Consider the following 22094-nt stretch of genomic DNA (forward strand, 5'->3'; position numbering starts at 1 on the left):
GCCAGAGGCAACCGAAAGAAAATGGCGCCGAGGCGCGCGGCCCGTGACGGCAGGCCCAGGCCGGCGGGGCCAGGGAGCCGGCAGCGCTGTTTAGGAGCGCCGGCCAGGGACCCTGAAGACCCTCCTGGGCTTAAGGCGCCTGAAGGCCCTGACACCTGGCGACTGCAATATGGAGGACAGTTATTGTCTCCGCAAAGCAACTTGCACAAGGAGGACGGGAGACCGTCCCGCGTTCGGAGCACGGCAAAATCCTCTATTCTCCAAACAGAATGCGTTACGCACACTGCGCATCTCCGCAATAGTGGGCCGGCTAACGACGCAAAGAATGTTACGTCGCACCGGAGGCTCTTCCCCTCACCCCACCCCACGTTCTAGTTCAGGTGGCGCGAGAACTCTACGCCCGCTTCGTACTTTCTTTTTCTTCTACCGAATGCAGAATGGGCTTGTCTGCGCAACTGACGTAAAGTGCTTCCAAGAATACCCTTAGGACTCCGCGAAGCCCTCGGGCCATTCCAAGACGCTGTTTACGTATCGTCTCCGACGTACGTAGCGTTAAGCTGGAGCAGTCTCAGCGCCGGCCGCCATTTTGTGCAGTCGCTGGGAAGGAAGGAGACGCCTAGACCGCGGCACTGCCGGGTTTGAGCGTAGCCAAACCTACCCACTGTTTTTATAACCCCGATTCTCTGTGTTTTGCTCCCGTCTCCGACGAGAGAGGCGGCGACGGTGGCGTCTGCGACGGGAGACAGCGCGTCGGAGCGAGAGAGCGCCGCGCCTGCCGCCGCCCCAACAGCGGAGGCGCCGCCGCCATCGGTCGTCACCAGACCGGAGCCGCAGGCCCTCCCGAGCCCGGCCATCCGTGCCCCGCTCCCAGATCTCTATCCGTTTGGGACCATGCGCGGAGGCGGCTTTGGGGACCGGGACCGGGACCGTGACCGTGGAGGGTAAGGGGGGGAGGGGGAGAGGGAAGGCCTCGCGTGTGCGTGGGCCGGGGGGGGGGAGGGGGAAGGTTGCTTCCCGAGGAGACCGCAGCCTCCGGCCCAGCGGGAGACCTGGAGCGGACCGCGGGCCCGGGAGCGACGCTCCCGACTCCGGGAGGCGAGGCGACCGGGGACTTAATGGCGGTGTGGGGCGCGGGTCTTCGGGGGAGGGGGGCCTGCGCCCCGGGATCGCGGGTGAGCCGGCGGGGGGCGGCGGCCTGGCGACGCCCCGGCCCCTCCTCTGCGGACCGCCGTCGTGGCGGGGAGCGGCAGCGGCCGCCCCAGCGCCGCAGACCCGGCCCGGCCCGGCCTCGCCTCGCCGCCCGGCATTTCGAGCCCGGCCAATTTGGTCAAGTCATTTGATCTCCAGGCCTCAGCGCTCATCTGTGAAACCACGGATGTTCTTGCTGAGAAGAGGAGGAGGTCTCCGAGTTCGGCCTGGGAAAATCTTGACGCCAAATGGCTTCCCTTATGTTGTCGGCCGCCGGAGATCACTGTTAATGGAGCTGGAAACCTGGTTGGAAACTAACTAGAGACCCTAAGGCTGACTTCTCGTTTTAAACGTATTTTTAAATCACCTTTAGTCGTATTTCAGGTAATTCGAAGGAAGCACATTGGACAGTAAAGCAGTGGAATTGCTAGCGATCTAAATGATCTTGTTTGAGGAGGGAGGGGTGTTTTTTTTTTAATCGTTAGTTTAGGGTCCCCCCCCCCCCCCCCCCCCCGTGTTTCGGTCTCTTTTTCTCCGCTTGGTGTCGGGTATTAGCTTCGCGGCCTAGCCAGAAAGTTTTTGGTGGGGTAATGCCACGGTTCCTGGGTTGAAAGTTAATAAAATTAGACCTGACGTCTTCGCAGATACTGAGATTCAACTTAAAATCCGTAAAAAGAAGAAGTTGCTTAAGAGCTCCATGTTGGTTTGTGCTGTTACTTTTATGTAATAAAAGTCTTAACCTCTGGATAAAAAGTCATGGAACGCCACTTATTAACATATATGTGACCTTGGGCAAGATCCTGGACCTTTGTGAGCCTGTTTTCTCAACTGAAGATGGGCATAATACTTGCCTTTACTTTGCATTGTTCTCTGGAATTAAGATACCATGTGAAATTGTCTCTTTGTAGTAGGGTGTTCTGTTACTTGATGTTTTCTTCAAACATTTTTGTTTTTTGTGGTTCAGATACACACGTCCCAGACGTACGAGTCACAAGCACTTCAGTTATCATTTGAGTTGCAAAATAAAAGATATTTATGCTTTGTTAGGAAGGAAAATATTTGATCTTAGTGTTAAATTTGGTGGGCTAGAAGTGGAGTGTTTGCTTAGTGTTTCACAGTATAGCTAAATTTAGAAGTCAGTTTCTGTGCAACCATTTAGGAAAGGGAATTTGAGGTTAGCTAGTAAATTTGAAAATGACCAAGTAATTCCCCTCTTAAGCTTTATACTGTAGACATTAAAATGCAGAGAAACCTTGTACACCTTCCCCAGCATTTGTATACAAAAGCGTTTATACCAGCGTTGTTCATGTTAATAGTGGACACAGCTCCTGTGTATGTCTGGATAAAGTGTGGGTATTTATACAAGTAGAATACAACACAACAGTGAAAAGAAAAAACTTAACATCAACATGGATGACTCACAAACATTAAGTAAAAAAAATCGTGGTAAAAGGATAATAGCTATAAAGACCTATATGACAAAACTATGAAGCAGAATTTGAGATGGTTGTTAGGGGGTTTGTGAACTTGAAGTGGGCCCAGGGAGCTACCAAGATACTGATAATGTCCTCTTTACTGTGGGTGTTTGGTTTAATACTTAATTTCACCGTATATATGCTGTAACAATAAAAATAAATCATTTTAAAAGAGGAAAAAGTGAATTACTGATCCCTACTTTATCCCATATTGACTATCAGATGACATTTTAGGCTTTAAAAATGGTTCATATCAACAAAATGACACTTTTTCATAATGTCTGTGTCTTAATTCTACCTTTACTATGAAATTTCATTTACGATTTAAATTGCTGTTTTTCTTAACTGAGTGTTAACAGAGCTGAAATGGATTATTAGTTTGAACAATGGATTATTTGAACGTTTTATACATTGTAAATTTAAACTGGCATGATGTTGCTGAATCTTAAGAGCTGCATTTATTGCAAAGTCAAACTTCATATGCAATCAAGACCTTAATGAACAGTATGGTATGTCAGGGATTAGGATATGTGCTCAAAAATTCTGTGAAAGTAAAAGGCTATCTTATTTGGGTTAGCTTTATAAAGGTGCAGCATATTTTTGAAGAATCCCGTGTTTCAAAATATATTTGTAGTATAGAGTAGTATGTCTTGGAGAATGAAATTAGTCAAGATGATACGGGGGAAAAACCTCTTCCTTTGAATAAGCCTTTAAAGGAACCTGACTTTCCAAAGTTCTCTTGTAGATCATTAGTTTAAGGTCTGGACAGCATTGGAATGCAGCAGCATGGAAAGAGCACCTAGGAACTACATAAATTAGTAATAGTATAAACTAGGCTGACAGTCTCTCGAAAAATAGTATAAACTAGGCTGATAGTCTCTCAAAATTGGTCCTATAATTCTTTGCAAACCTGACAATCAAAATACTTGACTTACCTACTTACTTAGAACTGTTGCTTCCTTTATAGGGAGGATAGTTGACCCAGGTGGTCTTTGATCTGTTCCGTATTGACCTTTGGGCCTGAGGGCAGGTTGAAGAAGTCATTGATCTATGTCTTCGATACACGTATCTTTGTAACATGCTTCAGTTTTGATTCCTGATTTCTGTTAACAGTTCAGTAGTATACATGGAATCTGTCAAGTTCTGCCTGTTGAGTGTAGGTACTCAGTGGTCCCAAGAAAATTTCCTGCGGTCAGTCTTTGTATTTAGAGAACTATCTAGTTGGGTAAGTTTTAGGAACACTTTGAATCCTAGGGAATTGAAGCCCTTTAAAGTAATACAGCTACTGCCTGTCAGTTGTGATGTGGAACCATCTGCAAGATGATGTGAGTGGGTTAGAGTGGAAAGGGGAAGTTAAATTCAGTATAGTATTTTGGGAGGTAAAGAAATGGAATGGAAACATCATGTAAGTGTATACTACTTGTATTCAAAACAATGGCCCACACTTCAATAGGTTGAAACACAGGAATGAAGATCATCTTTGTGGTCTAGGAAGAGTAGGACATTGCAAGTTGGCCTAGTGGTCATATTTGTATTCCAGTTGAACTTGTCTGTTACGAATGTTGGATAAAACAAAGATTGGCCTTAAATCTGTTTGAGTTTTTAAAACCCTAAGTAAGGGGTTCCTGTCTGGCTCAGTCAGTGGAGCATGTGATTCTTGATCTTGGGATTGTGAGTTCGAGCCCCATGTTGGGCATAGAGGTTACTAAATAAAAAAAGACAAAAAAGAAAAACTTAAATAAGACTCAGTAGTGTTTTCTTCGGCACATTTATAGTTAACAGTACTGTTTCCCTGGGAACAAAGAGGAGAAGGTAAAGGTGGCAGTTAAGAGGAAGGAGAGGTCATAAATCATTTCTGGCTATTCATTAGCATTAGCTAAAGGTGAAGAGTAGCCTCTTGGTCTTATAGGGGCCCTGGTAGTTTTCCTTAGCTTAGCAGACAACTTACCACAGTTACGGATAAGGAGTCCACGAAACTGTTGCAGGTATGGGGCGACTTGCTTCAAGTGGATCTTTCTACCTGTCCACCTGCTTGCCTTTAATTTAAACATAAACTAATGTCTTCCTTTGCCTACGTGTCTGATTGTTAGATGAGAGTAGAGATTTCTGTTTTAGTCAGTTTAGTATCTCCAGGAACCGCTTAAAACAGTACCTGGTGCAGTAACTTTGTTGAATGAATACAGTTACGCTAACTTGTATTGAATACTATGCCAGGTACTTTTTTTTAATACTTCTCACACATTCGTTTCATCTTCATAGCGGTCTCTGAAATAGGTGGTGGTGGTAGTATTTCCACTTACATAAGAAACAGGTACAGAGAAGCTAAACTGTTCATAACAACATCTTAAGTAGTAGAATCAAAATTCAAGCCTTTTCAGTGATTCCCGAATCTGGTTGTAATCCCTAGGATACATATCTGTAAACATAAAAAAAAGTTTTTAATTTTTCACCCCTCATAACCATACCTGTAACAATATTAGTAAAGGAAGTTTTATGAACCCTTTTCCTCCATACCTTTGAGTAAGAAAAACATTCTTGGAGGGGCCTGGTAGTATCCTAAGAGAAGAGTTTTTTTTTGCTTGTTTTTTTATGGCACCTAAGGTGCCACCCTCGTAAGTAAATAGTAAAGTAAAAATCTTGGTGTTTCTAGATTTGGAGCAAGAGGTGGCGGTGGCCTTCCCCCGAAGAAATTTGGTAATCCTGGGGAGCGTTTACGTAAAAAGAAGTGGGATTTGAGTGAGCTCCCCAAGTTTGAGAAGAATTTTTATGTAGAGCATCCGGAAGTGGCAAGGCTGACTCCGGTAAGTTTTGGGGGTTTATTTCACCTTTTTTGTATACACGGTAACGAACTCAGTTGACATATTAGGCAGTCTTTACTCACACTGCTATTACTTGTTTTATTCTAGTGTGGTACCTAGATTCTTCTTTGTTTGGTTTTCATTTATTGGTATACTTCCCAATTGGTCATGTAGGAGATTTTAACTGTATAGGAGGTTCATGTTTTTTCATCTATGAAGTTAAAATTAAAACATTGGCATAAATATAGGGGCCCTTGGCTGTCTCAGTCAGTTAAGTTGTCTGACTGTTGATTTCACCTCAGGTCATGATCTTAACCATTGGTGAGTTCAAGCCCCGTGTCAGGCTCTGCTGACAGCATGGAGCCTGCTTGGGATTCTCGCTCTCTGCCCCTCCCCCCACTTAGACTCTTGTGTGTGCTGTCTCAATAAACTTGAAAACATAAATTAAAAAAATAAAACATTGGTCTAAATATACTTCTGTTTGTCTTTTTTTAACCTCATTGTGATTGTTTTGGACTCTACTCATGAAATGGTTACTTGTTCAGAAGAAGGTGTAATGGAAAGAGCATTTGGTTCCGAGTTCCACCGTTTCTCCTTCCTACTTCTGACCTTGGGCACGTTACTTAATATTTTGAAGTGTCTCGTTTTCTCGTGGGGAAAATGGAACTCTTATCACTTCATGGACTCACAAAGTTGGGAGGATCCTTACAAATTGGGTGACGTTGAATGTATGTGAAAGAGCTGTTAGAAGTGTTAGATATATTTTCCAGTGTAATCGTGGAATGGATGATAATTGTCGAGCTTGATTGGCAAGTAAAGTTTTGCGTGTTTAGAATAACTTTGTTCACTTACTTGTTTTACTTTGTTTTCTTCCATAGTATGAGGTTGATGAACTACGCCGAAAGAAAGAAATTACAGTGAGAGGGGGGGATGTTTGTCCTAAACCTGTGTTTGCCTTCCATCACGCTAACTTCCCACGTAAGTGTTCTTTAATCCAGGATTTTACTTGTTAGTTTTTATTGAACCGTAAACATGGGTAACGGGTTATTCAAAGGTTTTCATTCGGGCTCAGGATTTTGTTGAAGAGGCAAATAGAAACCCTTCACAAAGGTGATGATAAATGTTTTGTTATATAATTTCAAGGCTTGGAAGTAAATGCTGTATTAATTGAATAAGAGATTTTTTTTTTTATGCTTATCTGTTCATTTATTTATTTATTTCATTTTCCCCTAGAACTTTTGTCTCCTTTTTTCAGAAAGTAGAATGAAATTGCTTTCTAGCTGGATATGACTTGGCAGACAATACATGACTGACAGCCGTGTGCCCACTCTATACCTTACGGCAGTGGTTTTTAAAGTATTAAAGGGGGGGGGGGCGCCTGGGTGGCTCAGTCGGTTGAGCGGCTGACTTTGGCTCTGGCCATGATCATGCAGTTCATGGGTTCGAGCCCTCGTTGGGCTCTGTGCTGACAGCTCAGAGCCTGGAGCCTGCTTCAGATTCTGTGTCCCTCTCTCTCTGCCCTTCCCCCACTCATGCTCGCTCGCTCTCTCTCAAAAATAAACATTAAAAAAATTTTTTTTAAGTATTGAGGGGAAGGGTAGATATATCTAGCAGCAGCATTCAGAGAGGTAGTCGTCATCGGGTCAGAGATTCAGTAACTAAAGAAAGAAACAGCACTTTCCTTGGAGGGATGTAAAGCCGGGTAAATCCTTCCTTTGATGAGTTGAACGGTTTTTTAGAATTCTCTTGGCCGTGTTCTTAGTTTTTTATCTAAAAGCGGTCACGGCTCTCTTACAGAATATGTAATGGATGTGTTGATGGATCAGCACTTCACAGAACCGACTCCGATTCAGTGCCAGGGATTTCCGTTGGCTCTCAGTGGCCGAGATATGGTGGGCATTGCACAGACTGGGTCTGGGAAGACATTGGCGGTACGTACCACCAGGAGGGGAAGGTTAATATTGTGGTGACTTATTTTGCTATTCTGATTATCCCATTAATTCTTAATTCTTAGAAAGTTCTGATTCAGATGGTAGAGGTAGTATTTCAGCTTTCTTAGTTATGTGAGATATGTGCACGTATTTTGTGTTCAAATTTACATGGCATGTGTGTTTTTAACAGTTGTGAGTTCTGTTTTCATTTTTGTGATTAGGCATTATCAGTTACTGTGATAATTTAAGGTAATGGCTTAGTTTTGGAATAAGACTGTCATTCTTTTCCCCCCCCAGTATTTGCTGCCTGCAATTGTTCATATTAACCACCAGCCATACTTGGAAAGGGGAGACGGCCCAATTGTAAGTGTGTTTATGATCATAAAATTAACTGTAATTTATTGATCACTGTGTTTCAGGCACTGTGCTTTGCATGTGTTTTCAGATTGCATTCTCAAGTCCATCCTCCATATCTGAAAGTGATACTTTCTTACTGATAAATTTTAACAGTGCAATTAAATGACTAGTCCAAACAGCTATTTTTTATTTATTTTGAGAGAGAGCATGCGCAAGTTGGGGAGGGGCAGAGAAAGGGGGGGAGAGAGAGAGAATCCCAAGCTGACTCCTCGCTATCAGTGGGGAGCCCAATGTCGGGCAGACTGCGAGATCCTGACCTGAACTGAAGTCTGACATTCAACCAACTGACCACCCAGGCGCCCCTAGCCAAAACAGCTATTAAATGGCTGAACTTGAGTTTGAACCAGTGTTACTTTTAACCATTATATATACTGCTTTCATATATAGGCATTTACTGTGTAGTAAATTCAAATACAGTTCTTAATTGCTCAATGGTGCTGTGAGGGATTAAAGGAAGTATGAAATGATGTCACTTCTCTGCATGTCAGTCAGATTTGGGGTGTGTATTCTTTGTGGTTAAGTAGTATTTCTGTAAGTGTTTATGGGGCAGGATGATTTTCTGGTTTGATTGTTTTCACTTAGTGCTATTTCCTGTAAGTTTTGTGTAGTGGTTTTCAAACATTTTGGATGTACATTCTTACTTTTTTTTTTTTTTAAATTGAGGGGTGCCTTACTGGCTCAGCGCGATCAGTAGAGCATGCAACTCTTGATGTCAGAGTTGTGAGTTTGAGCCCCACGTTGGGTGTAGAGATTACTTAAATCTTTAAAAAATTGGGCTCGCATTTGATAATGTGTTTACAAACAGGTACGTCTCAAAATATTCGCAAAAAGAAGTAACACATTACTTTGCATTATATGATACATCATATATTCCGTATGGCTAATAGAACAGCTTTATTATTGTTAGCTAATACTTAACGGATCTGTACACAAAACGGGAGTCATTGATAACTATGTATACGATACCTATTTAAAAGAGTCCTAATTTTGTATTGTTTTGAGTGTTCTAGAAGTCATCATTGTTTTTGCCTTGTGTGTCTAGCTAAAAGTTTAAACTGGAATTCAGAAAAGTGTCTGCTTCTTTCTTGTTTATCTCTTTTTACTAATATTTAATCCGTGGTTAAAGCCACTTGTTCATTCTGTGAGTTGTTAAAACTAGGTGATAAAATCTGTAAATCCACTTAGATAGCAATAAACTGTAATGAATCCTGTATCAAAAGTAAACCATCATTCCATATGCTAAATATTGTCACAATTTTTTGCCACACTCCGGTGCACAGTCTTAAACTCTCTGCCTTCTCTCCCCATCGTGAAATTTTTAAAGTATCAGATTAGGCAGTAGAAAGAATTAGATCACCTTTTTGTTCTTTTTCTTTTTTAACTTGGGAGAGGTGTATTAATGTGCATGTTTGTTTCAGTGTCTGGTTCTGGCTCCTACGAGAGAGCTTGCCCAGCAAGTACAGCAGGTGGCTGATGACTATGGCAAATGTTCTAGATTGAAGAGTACTTGCATTTATGGAGGTGCTCCTAAAGGTCCCCAGATTCGAGACTTGGAGAGAGGTAATCTTTTTTAAAATTAGCACGTAAGAGTTTTATCAATTTTTATGAATGAAATCGAAGAGGAAAATAGTGGGTCCTTGTGGGAAAAAATTCAGTATTCCAGCAGGTTAGAAATTCTCAGGTATGGTTGAAAGGCTATTAGGGGAAAGTTTAACATCATTAAAGACAAACTTTGTGGAGATTTGGTAATTATACGTTAAGTGTCTTTACATCATGCTCTTCCAAGTATGGTGTTAAATGTAGCTAGTGCTGTGTGGTATTGAGTGCAGCCACCGGAGCTGGTGCTTCTCAGTTTGTTGAGGCTCGGAGAGCGTATAAAGAATTCTTAGTTGACTAGATGTGCGGTTTTTTTTTATAGGTGTCGAGATCTGTATAGCTACTCCTGGACGCCTGATAGATTTCCTCGAGTCAGGAAAGACAAATCTTCGCCGATGTACTTACCTTGTACTGGATGAGGCTGACAGGATGCTTGATATGGGCTTTGAACCTCAGATCCGTAAGATTGTTGACCAAATCAGGGTGTGTAAAGCTGATGATCGACCATCTTTATGCCTAGTGCCTGTTGCCATCCTTAGCCTGAAAGAAAGCTTTTCTTTTCCTGGTAGCCTGATAGGCAGACACTGATGTGGAGCGCAACCTGGCCAAAAGAAGTAAGACAGCTTGCAGAGGATTTCCTTCGTGATTACACCCAGATCAACGTGGGCAATCTGGAGTTGAGTGCCAACCACAACATCCTCCAGATTGTGGATGTCTGCATGGAAAGTGAAAAAGACCACAAGTAAGAGAGATTTTACTGTTTGGGTGCTATTAAACCTTTCCTAATTATCCTCCAAAATTAAAGCATTTGAGAAGCCTGACATTTTTTGAGGCCCCAAAACATCAAAAGCATTACTAGCTTTCTTTATATCATTCATCAGGGCACTGTCGTTAGAAGCAAGGATTCCGGATCCTTGGTTGTGATAGTTACCAGCTGTATAGAACATAATGTGAAAAAAAAAGTACCGTAGTTTTGGGGAGTTATGTTGTAGACCTCCCTTCTACATAGTGTACGGGGAGGCCTTCTCCGAATGACTGCGTTTTTGCTCGTCTTGTTTTCAGGTTGATCCAACTCATGGAGGAAATAATGGCTGAAAAGGAAAATAAGACAATAATATTTGTAGAGACAAAGAGACGCTGTGATGACCTCACTCGAAGGATGCGCAGAGATGGGTGAGTGCAGCGCTGAGGTAATTAGCCTCAGGTTTTATATTTAGAGTTCAGTAGGAACTTTTAAAGTTTAGATTTCCTCTTTTTTAAAGATTTTTGAAATATTGGTTACTTTTCCTCTGACAGTTGGCCAGCTATGTGTATCCATGGAGACAAGAGTCAACCGGAGAGAGATTGGGTGCTTAATGGTGAGTTCAAAACTAAATATTGTCCGTACTGTTTCCGAGATGGGCACGCTTTCTGTAAAGGACCAGGTAGTAAAGATTTTCTGCTTTGCAGACTCTATGGGGGTTTGTGTCATAGTCGTTCAGGTCTTATGTTACAGCAAAAAGATGGTCAAGAACCATATGAAAAAAATGGTCTGGCTGTGTTCCAGTAAAAGTAAAAATAGATATTGCCAGATTTGATCCATAGGCCAGCGTTTGCCAAACTCTGCCCTTGTTTATTGAATATTAGGGGCATTTTTGGCATATCTCTACTGTCCTTTAAAGTCAATAATGCGGGCTGTTTACACTTTTTCATAACTTACACCACATTTTCTTTCATAAGGTCTTTTTTTTTTTTTTTTTTTTTTTAAAGCTTATTTTGAGAGAGTGAGAACGCCAGCAGGGGAGAGGGAAAGAGAGGGGGAGAGAGTGTGGGGCTTGAACTCACTGTGAGATCATGACCTGAGGCAAAACCAAGAGTTGGACACTTAACTGACTGAGCCACCCAGGCGCCCCTAAGGTCTTATCTTTAAAATACATACGTTCACCAGCCTGTAAAGCTCCCCAAACCTTGTACTTCTGGAATTTTCATGGAGGCTTCATAACATAGGCCGAATTGATTATTAACTCGATCTCTATCCTCTCCTCTGAGGATGAGGGGTAGGGCTGAAAGTTCCAAGCTCTTATAATCATGGCTTGGTCTTCCTGGTGACCAGCCCCCATCCTGAAGCTTTCCAGGATTCCACCAAGCATTGCCTCAGCACAAAAGATACTTCCGTCACCCAGGATCTTCCGAGAGACTTGGGGTCTGTGTGTCAGGACCTAAGGTCAAAGACTAAGAATAAAAGACTCTCCTAGCATTTCTGTTTACAAGCGTTTTAGGAGCTGAGTGTCAGGAGTTGGGGGCAGAGACGAATACACGTATTTTCTGTTATTTCACAGAGGAAAGTAGGGTTCCTCCTTTCATTTCACATCTTTTAAAGTTGCTTCCTTGGGGCGCCTGGGTGGCGCAGTCGGTTAAGCGTCCGACTTCGGCCAGGTCACGATCTCGCACTCCGTGAGTTCGAGCCCCGTGTCAGGCTCTGGGCTGATGGCTCGGAGCCTAGAGCCTGTTTCCGATTCTGTGTCTCCCTCTCTCTCTGCCCCTCCCCCGTTCATGCTCTGTCTCTCTCTGTCCCAAAAATTAAAAAAAAAAAAAAAAAAAAAAGAATATTATATAAAGTTGCTTCCTTCTCCTGCCCCTTAACTTTTGGTTTTATTTCATGTGAAAGGTAACTTCAGTGTCATAATTTAAGGGCAAAAAATTGTAGCTCATTTAAATTTTGTTACAAATTGCTACATAGTTCTAACAGTCCTTTTCAGTAGAGGTAGCTTTTGGTCTGTTGCCTCTCTGCTAAAAGTGAGTAGAGTGAAGATTTTCAAAGAATCACTGTTTTCCTTTGAATTTAAAAGAGCTTGGCATGTTCTTGACACCATCACTTGAAATTTAACATGGTAGAGTGAAAAGGCCAGATAGCTAGGAATGTCTGTGTGGTCATTTTTAAAGATAATCATTTGGCCTTGATTGTATAACTTGGCTTTCGTGGTACTATTCTTGTTTTGCAGAGTTCCGTTCAGGAAAGGCTCCCATCCTCATTGCCACAGATGTAGCCTCCCGTGGGCTAGGTTTGTATAGATAGGCGTCTCTGTCAATGGTATATGTATCTTTTGGTTTAAAGATTTCTTTGTCATTTCAAATTAGAGTCGTGTATACATGTGTTTAGATAAATATCTAAAAGAGAAGAACACAAAGTGTGATCATTTCCCTTCCCCCCACAACTTTTTTTTAACCTTGGTGTTTTTTGTTTTTTTGTTTTCTTTTATTTTCAAAGTCTCTTCCTGCTCCTGACAAACAGGCTTTGGTCTGCAGCAAGGCCTAGGCATGACTATTCAAATGGTTAGAGGGGACAGGAGACATTCAGTTGAACAGCTCAGCTTTTTCCTGGTTTTATTCTGTTTTCTGGCTGGATAGGATGAGTCTGATTGAACCTAACTTATTAGAAGCTAGTTTCGGCAGATACTCCTTTCTCTCTCTCTCTCCCCCTCCCCCTCCCCCTCCCTCTCCCTCCCTCCCTCCCTCCCTCCCTCCCTCCCTCCCCCTCCCCTCCCTCCCCCTCCCCCTCCCCTCCCTCCCCCTCCCCCTCCCCCTCCCTCCCTCTCCTTCTCCCTCTCCCTCTCCCTCCCCCTCCCTCTCCCTCCCCCTCCCTCTCCCTCCCTCCCTCCCTCATCCTCCCCCGCCCCTCTCCCTCTCTCCCTCCCTCTCTCCCCCCCTCTCTTCTGTATATGCATATACATATATATATATATATATATATATATATATATATGTGTATATATACATATATATGTATGTGGAGTTCCGATTCCATGAATGCTAACATAATCTTGGTATTTAATGAGTCCATAAATATGTTATCATTCAGTAATTAAATCTGCATTGCCCAATTTTATTCACTGAAGTAAGATAATTGTGTACGCTCAGTTGTCCCCTCCTCCCACCTATGCTCCTATCATCAATGTGCTGTCTTCCAGTTTAAGAACTTAACTTGAAGCTTACGTTCTTTTGGAGGTTTCCACCCATTATGATTTAAATTTATAGAACTCTTTTGTGGTACTTGATCCCATTATTTTCTGAGGTACACAGGTACATCTCGAAATTTTTATATTAAAAAAGATGACATTATGTCTGTCACAAAGATATTTTTAAATTACTGACAGGTGTTTAATTTCTTGCCCAGTAAGGTGAGAAGTACCATATTCCCTTGTAATGCGTAGCGTAAAGAGAAAGCGTTCAACCGGAATACAAGAGAATGAAGGCTTTTTATACATTGCATTCATCATTCCCTCCTTCAGGGGTGGTGGCCTGCAGCCATGACTGAAAATTGTCTCTGCCCTCAGAGGTCATGTCTGGATCTGTGCGGTTAGAACTTGGGCCTGTTGGGAGAAGAGGCTGAGGCCTGAAAGCAGTTTACCCAAAAGCTTTCAGTGATGGTGGTTTTTAAACAGGCTTGCTATGTGCTGGTAGCTTCTTTGTGCATCTTGCCTAGACAATTAAAAATACTTCCTCCCTTTCCCCTTGCATTTCTAAACCAAATCAATTGGCTACCATTAGAATAACTTAGACTCTTCATCCCACCCCCACTCATCCAAGTGAGGGGAGAGGGAAGGTACCTGAGTCTGTTTCTTGTTACTCAGCATCAGTGCTTGTTTTGGGCCCCTTTGTTTGCTGCCTTGTAAAAATCAAAAGGAGGGGGAAAACCCACCAAAATGGCAGAATGCTGACCAAGGTCCTACAAGATCCTGGAAAGTGAAGGCTTCTACCTCATAGACAGGGGTGCAATTTTCAGCTGAGTCACCAGGCCTTTTTTCACTTCCTGTCCAGCGATGGCCTCTTAAATGTTCCCTTCAGGTAAGTTCTTCAATTCCCATAGTTTTATGATAGTCATCCTCAGGAAACCACTATTCCCTTTGCACTGGGATATTTTTAATTTTTCTTTTTCTTTTTTTTTCGTTTAAACTACACACTGTTAAACTAAAAGTATTGAATTGATTTTGTTTTGTTTTTTAACAGAAGCTTTGATATCAGCTGCAGATCACTCAGTACATGGCCGAGGCAAATCTACATTGGCCCGAAGCAGCTCTAGATGAGCCTGTTGGCTAGTCTCAGTCCCTCCCAATTAGTGATTGGGAGGGGTTTGTCAGACAAAAAGTTGTTATCCCGGGCAGCTGGCCAAAACATTAACTTTTCAGTGTCTTACCCTGCTACAGCATCTCCTCTAAAGGCAGCAAGATCATATTGTGGCAGTGCGCAGATAAGATCAGGGCAGGCCCGACTGGAGAAAACCAAATTCTGCGCTTGCTCTTTGGTGCCCTCAGCCAGCTCTGTGTGCACACACACAGGACCCCTTTCTAGGGTGAAGAACTTGCAACATGTCCGTCCCCTATCGAACCCCTCCAGAAATACTCCCGACTAAAAGTTTCTGAACGGTTGACTCCAGTCCCCAGTGCTTTCTGCTAGGAAAGCACACGTCTGTGCCTCCAGTGCAGTAATTCAGCTTGCTCTGCTGCCCACGGTCCTACACCGTGGGACTGACTCTGAGGAGCATTACCATAGGTCTGAAGATGTGGTCCGGGAGCGTAACTTCCCAGCCCTTCAGCCCACATCCATCCTAGCCCTGGCAATTTTTATTTTTCCTTTGTTGCATCAACGACCCTAGCCGGAGACTCACGCTGCCCCCTGTGATAACTGCCTTCTCGTCTTTCTGGTGTGATTTCAGGACTTTAGGGGTCAGTAAAGACTGAGGAGCCTTTATCGTAATAAGAAACAGACATAATGCCCCTTTCTTCACAGGCCCTTTAACAACAGCTGAATTGTTTTTTTTTGTTTTTTTTTTTAATCATCTCCCCTTTCCCCTGAAATTGATCCAGTCTGGGCAATAGATGCAGTCTGACCCTTTGGATGTAACTTACATTTTTTAATTAATTATTTTTTTCTACAATCACCCCAATTATCCTTGGGGGAGGCGTTGGAGGACCTGAAATTTTTACCCGAACCCAGGTTCTCCGGCGCTTGGCAACCAAATGGGGCTACAGAGAAGCATCTAAGCCAGTTCACAGAGCGAGCGTGTGTGGGGACTTCTCACTGCCACGGACCCTTGATGCATGCTCCCCGCGCTCCAGTGGTCCCGTGTCAGAAGGCGGAGTTTTCGAAAGGAGGCCGCCAAAAATAAAAGGCAAAGAGACGGGATCGGCTGCAGCGGTTTCCCAAAGGAGGAGGGAGTGTGCATCGGTCTGGTAACAAACAGAGAATGTTTTTTAATTATTTATATCACAAAAATCTGTGTTTTATCTAGGATATTTTCTGAATATTCTTTGTAAAATGCAGATTTTTTTCCACAAAACATTAGGATTCTTTGTTATATTAGACTTGTTTGTTTAAGTAGGTAAAAATCTACATTTAGCTGAAAGCATTACACTAACATTTACATACTTGAAGCATTAGGAGGTTATTCAACCCAATTCCCAGCAGTGGATAGAACATTAAACTTGTGTCTCAAGGTTTCATGGTTTTTCCCACCCTCTTTGGCTATTTTAATTTCCCAGGTTATGTAGACAATCTTTGACAATTGAAGCAAGTACTGAGTTGAAATAACCTTGAGTTGAGCAAAAAAACCTCATTTGGCAGAGCTGGGCTTGGTAGTACAGTGAAATTTTAGTGTAATGTGCTCTTGTGGTAATTGAATGGGGAAAGATAATTCGGATATTTCTGCAAAGGAAAATAGGTGTGTACTGTACTTTGGCTCTGATCAGTTTTTTAAATAACGAGAGCAAAAATTCTTTTAATCTATTCTGATTGAGTCTCCTTGAAAATGCAGTAAAGTATATATGAAGTTTCTTTTTTCATTTTGCTCTGTGACTGGTTTAAAGGTAAGTTTGTTATATTACTGGTAGATTTTGCCAGGCTTCTCCCAACAGAGTAGAAGTAATTTGATCTTGTAGCTTATCGGTGGTACCACTTTTTTTCTGCATTTCCGGTTTTGAAAAGGAGCTGGAATTCGATACAACTCCTGCCAATACGTTGGTTAAAATAAAGAGGCAAGAGTTTGGGTGGTCGAACGGGATTCCATTAGGATTTCATAGCTGATAAAGATGCCGCTTCCTGTGCATGTCCCAAGAATCAGTAATCCTCTTTTACTCTGTTGGGATGAGTCTTTTTTTGTTCCTGTTCAGAATGGTTACTAACTTGATCTTCTTTCCTCTTGCTGTCATCTGCATTCGTGCTTCCCACCTGTTGTTGGCATGTCCTTTACCTTCTCTTTCCCTGCCACATCAACCTACACACCGATTCGTCGTTGGCCTCGAAGATGTGGAAGATGTCAAGTTTGTGATCAACTATGACTATCCAAACAGCTCTGAGGATTACGTGCACCGTATTGGCCGAACGGCCCGTAGCACCAACAAGGGCACTGCCTACACCTTCTTCACCCCAGGGAACCTAAAGCAGGCCAGAGAGCTGATCAAAGTGCTCGAAGAGGCTAATCAGGCTATCAATCCAAAACTGATGCAGCTGGTGGACCACAGAGGAGGCGGCGGAGGAGGGGGTAAGGGTAAGTCCTGGAGTTTTCCAGGTACTGCCAAGGTATCTTTTTGGGCTCATTGGGCCTTTTTTTGGTTTGCTTAAGTCCTGTGAAGACTTTTAAGTGTTACTGAATAACAGAGGATAGTGATTAATAGGTTTTCATAATTGTTCCTAAGTAAGACCACGTGATTGGGGCGGGGGGTCGGGGGGCTGTCATGTTTGGCCTCCTAGCAGCATGGTATTTCCATAGACAGTAATCTAAAACTGACTTTTGTGTTGTGAAGTATATGGTGCATGTTCAAAATTAAGGTGAATTACGGTTATTTTTTATACCTTCAAAAACTTTAGTGTATTAGGCTTTCAGTTTCTCATGTGAAGACAGCAGTAATTTTATATTGTTTTGTGGCAGTAGAAACAGGTATAGTTAACGAATATAAAAATTGGATAGTTCTGGGACACCTGCGTGACTCAGTTGGTTAAGCATCCCAGCTCTTGATCTCAGCTCAGGTCTTGATCTCAGGGGCATGAGGTCGAGCTCCGCCTTGGGCTCCTCACTAGGCATGAAGCCCACTTAAAAAAAAAATTGGATAGTTGCAAAATAGGCTAGGGTCATAGCTTCTGAACTACTATTTTGGTATTCTTTTGTCCCAAACTTACTGCATGCTAAAGCTCTGTGTCTGAATTACCTGAACGGTTTTTAAAATACAAGGTTTTTGGTTTATTTGTAAGTGGGTTTGGAATTGAGCCTAGGAACTTCAAGTTTGTGAGGTAACTTTGACGCGGCTAGGCCCACGGAGCAACGTCCGAGAGCTGGTGTGCGCTAGCAGACGGTCCTCGTAGGGTCATAGCAACTTGGCTGCTTACCTTTTTGTGTTTAATGTTTATTTATTTTTGAAGGAGAGACAGAGCGTGAGCAGGGGTGGGGCAGAGAGAGGGAGAAACAGAATCTGAAGCACGCTCCAGGCGCTGAGCTGTCAGCACAGAGCCCAGTGCAGGACTTAAACTCACGAGCTGTGAGATCATGACCTGAGCCCAAGTCAGACGCTTAACTGACTGAGCCACCCAGGCGCCCCACTGTCTTTTTATTTTTAATCTATGGTAAGTCACCTCAACTTCTTTACCGTTGTTGCTACATTTGTAAGATTGTTTCTTAATAATCCTCAAAGAAAAGGATTTACAATGGTGAGAAGCTGAATGTCTTTTCGTGTTTACCATTCTTTTGAATATGTCCTATTAAAGAATCAAATGATGGGGATCTTTTAAAGTAACGGATTTGGAGGCTGGCCTGGGTAAAAATCAGATCAAGAAGGAATGTTGACTGCTTTTGTACCTGGTAGAAGTTTTTACACGTGGTCGTGTTTGGACTGTATTTCTGGCATTAAAAACTCCTCGTGTCCTCCCATCAGGAGGTCGTTCTCGATACCGGACCACTTCTTCTGCCAACAATCCCAATCTGATGTATCAGGACGAGTGTGACCGGAGGCTTCGAGGAGTCAAGGATGGTGGCCGGAGAGACTCTGCGAGCTATCGGGATCGTAGTGAAACCGATAGAGCCGGTTATGCTAACGGCAGTGGCTATGGAAGTCCAAATTCTGCCTTTGGAGCGCAAGCAGGCCAATACACCTATGGTCAAGGCACCTATGGGGCAGCTGCTTATGGCACCAGTGGCTATACAGCCCAGGAATATGGCGCTGGCACTTACGGGGCTGGTAGCACCACCTCGACTGGGAGAAGTTCACAGAGCTCTAGCCAGCAGTTTAGTGGGATAGGCCGGTCTGGGCAGCAGCCACAGCCACTGATGTCACAACAGTTCGCACAGCCTCCGGGAGCTACCAATATGATAGGTTACATGGGGCAGACGGCCTATCAATACCCCCCTCCCCCTCCTCCCCCTCCCCCTTCACGTAAATGAAACCACTTGAGTGGTAGTGACTTGCGCAGACTTAACTGCATTTAAAGGAACGCTGTCTTTCCCTTTTATTTCTCTTCCCCTTTTCTTTCTTTTTTTTTATTTTCCCCCCAACCATTGTGATTTGTCTTTCATGCAGATTAGTTAGAATTCACTGCCAGGTTTCTTCTGTCCGCCAAAATGATCCAGTCTGAAATAACAGATTTTGTAAAAACGTATATATATAGCCGACTGGAAGAGATTCTTTTTTTTTTTTCCCCCCCAACTTCTTGCATGTTGAGGATACTTGAGCTATTTTTCATCTTAAAAGAAAAAGTAAGGTATTAGGCCCTTTTGCGGGAGCCCATTTTTGTTGTCCTGAGTTGGGGGTAGGGGGGGGAGGGTAGAGGGTTGAATTCTGCAGAAGAAGGTGGCTTCTGTGCTTTAGATTGCTCTCATTACTGGGTTAGAAAACCAAGAGGGAATTCCCTGCACATTCTGTAATACTTTTTAATGTTCCTTGGGCCTGATGAGTATTTGAGACAATGCATTGGCCGTTGTCATTTTGGCTGATTGCTCGTTAAGCGCATTTGACAGTTAAAAAAATTCCTAATTGGTTTTGTCTCCCTTATATCTGCCTTGCCCCTTCCCAATTACTGAAAAATAACCATTTTAGTCAGGTTAGACATTGAATTGCTGAGTCTGAGTTTCTTAAGTGTGTCTTTTAAAAACCCCAAGTGTTTATTGAAATGGTGAAACGTAGCATCTCGGCGTCTGGGTGGAAGCTGCCTAGTTTTCTTCCCCACATAACCAGGGACCATCTCTGAAATTCATTTTCCAACTAGATAGTTGCTCGGGGCAGAATGAACGTAAATGCTCACTGAAAATTTATTAACCAGTTAAATAATTTAACCAGTTACATATGCGTTCACCTGCAGTGTAAAAACCACTTTTAATTATAAACAATATACTCAGTGGCAAAGTTTCTTTTTAAACTCCGTATCTATAAAGCTAGAATTAAAGCAACTCTTGCCAGCTACTCTGCCCTTTCGGCCAAATTCTCTTGAATAAAGAACCTTCGGGGTCTGTTAAGAAAGAACTCTTAATTCTCTTCATACTCTTCTCTGCAGTGCTTTGTTGTAACAGCTTTGGGATGCACATTTTCTTCAGCATCCTTTTGCACTCAGCTTTTTACAGGTAGGTAGTGCTTAAGAGAAGTTACAGAGGACTAAAGCCTAAGCCCTTTCACTTTTCCTCCTTCCGAAGGTAGGTGAGTTTGTCCCCTTTAGAATGATACTGTTTAACTGAGACTCCCTGTAGCACACGGGCCTAGAAAGAATTCTCTGCTCTTGTGGTCACCGTAACAGGACAGGGAAACCAGAGGCGCATTAAGCCCCAGAAACCTCTTCCATATCCAGTGTTGGACTATTAATTTTTTTATGCTATTGGTATCGTTCATGAACAATGTAGTTAAAGGGGGAAGGCTCCACTGCGTCCTTTGGCTAAGGCCTGAGGGTGCTTGCTGGTTTGTAATATCTAAATACTTGAGGTTCTTTTGTTTTTTTTCTTTTCTTTTTAAAATTCTTCAGGGAGAGAGAAGGGATGGTTTCTGAGGGGTTCTGAAAAGTATGGTTGAATGTGCAACATACAGGTAGGTTGTCAGCATAAGCTGAAATCTGTGCATGTGAGAACTTTGACATGTCGTCTCCCCCCAGTCCCCCCACACTTTCTTCTTCCTTTACTTCTCTTTTTTCCCCCCTTATAGAAGTTGAGGCCGAGGGAGGATGGTAGGCACAGGAAAACTTGGGCAGAACCGCTCTGTGCTTTCAAACCAAAGTGCCCCCCGCCACAGAAAAATTGTGTCTGAGCACTGACCAGTCCATCGTAGACATTTCTTTCTACATCAGACTCGTGACTCTTTTTAAACAGAGGTGCCACTGTAAGGGGTGCCGTTTGCTCTCTCGCAGGTCTTAAAGCCTCCCTTGGTGGTGAAGGCCTCTGGGCCTGCAGACGGCATTGGGTCTGCCACTCGCTTCCCTTTTTCCGCCAGGGATATTGTGGTCGTAGAGTCAAAAGAACGGCATAGCCCGAATCTCAAAAGCTATCGTGGCCTGAGCGCAGCTGAAATCGGGCAGAGTTTTTCCTAAACGGCTTTAGAGTAATCTGCCTCTACGTCTGTCCCTCGTGATTCAGGCTCTGCCTTTGCTTCAGGACATGAGCAGAAGAGTCCTCGTGTGAGGCTAGTTACTGCAGTCACGGTTGAAACTCATTTAGGGAAAGGATTTCAAAATTAAGCTCTGGGGCTGCTTCTCCCCAGTTCCTCCCTAACCATTCGTTGTGTGGACTTCTCTCATCTAAAAGGTTGGTGGCTTTTGCTTGGGATCAGTGCTCTATTCATGTTCTTGCTGGTCTCTGAACACATTCCTGTCGCATTAAGACTTGAAAGATGTGTAGATGTGTGATGTTCAGGCACAGGATTCTAAGAGCTACGTTACTGTTCTTAGTTTGTCAATTGTCCTTTTGATACCATCTTGTTTTCTTTTGTAGGTATAAATAAAACACTGTTGACAATAAGGTGTGAGCTTTTTATTGCACAGGACAGTGGTAGTCGCCTTACAGTTTTTATTCGCTTCAGGACCAAGTTTGGGGCGTGTTGGGTCGAGTAGTAACCCTAGCACCTAAAAACGTGGAAGGGAGGTGGGGTTGATGGCTCTTACTGGGAAGATTTTTTTTTTTTCAACTTTTTTTTTTTTTTTAATTTATTTTTGGGACAGAGAGAGACAGAGCATGAACGGGGGAGGGGCAGAGAGAGAGGGAGACACAGAATCGGAAACAGGCTCCAGGCTCCGAGCCGTCAGCCCAGAGCCTGACGCGGGGCTCGAACTCACGGACCGCGAGATCGTGACCTGGCTGAAGTCGGATGCCCAACCGACTGCGCCACCCAGGCGCCCCTCTTACTGGGAAGATTTGAATCCCAAAGCAACGAGGCAGAATACCTAGTAGGGTGAGGCTTCAGCATCGGTTTCCTCACTGATAAAATGGTCCTCACGGTAGCAGTACCCACCTGGGTTATTGCTTGGATTTAAGTACTCCGTGTGGAGCTGCCGTGGCCGTGGCAAGACGCAAGGCCATTTTAGAGCCGAGGCACACGACTACTGAAGTCTGGCCGAAGCTCATCTATTTGGCTTTCGTCTGGCTCTTGGAGGCGGGTTAGAAGTGGAGTAACGACACTTCATCCCCGTGAGACTATCAGCTTTGTATCCCTGCCTAAACTTGGTCTCCTGTCTGGGAAGTGAAAATCGCCACA

The 22094-nt window shown here is 43.4% G+C and overlaps 1 protein-coding gene across 2 annotated transcripts; it reads left to right on the top strand.

Moving 5' to 3' along the window:
• Positions 1-554: 554 nt before the first annotated feature.
• DDX17 (DEAD-box helicase 17) lies at positions 555-21361 on the top strand. 2 transcript variants are annotated; one of them, XM_058741286.1, is made up of 13 exons: positions 555-941; positions 5314-5464; positions 6340-6439; positions 7259-7392; positions 7690-7755; positions 9228-9369; positions 9728-9888; positions 9975-10147; positions 10468-10578; positions 10702-10763; positions 12387-12446; positions 16685-16927; positions 18306-21361. In XM_058741286.1, exons 1-13 carry the CDS (start codon positions 892-894, stop codon positions 18809-18811), a joined length of 1959 nt encoding a protein of 652 aa, XP_058597269.1. In that variant the 5' UTR covers positions 555-891; the 3' UTR covers positions 18812-21361. The 2 variants fall into 2 exon arrangements, with proteins under 2 accessions (XP_058597269.1, XP_058597270.1); XM_058741287.1 differs by having other exon boundaries at positions 556-941; positions 16685-16921.
• Positions 21362-22094: the final 733 nt, after the last annotated feature.

Source organism: Neofelis nebulosa, chromosome 8 (genome assembly GCF_028018385.1).
Source record: "Neofelis nebulosa isolate mNeoNeb1 chromosome 8, mNeoNeb1.pri, whole genome shotgun sequence".
Taxonomy (NCBI): domain Eukaryota; kingdom Metazoa; phylum Chordata; class Mammalia; order Carnivora; family Felidae; genus Neofelis; species Neofelis nebulosa.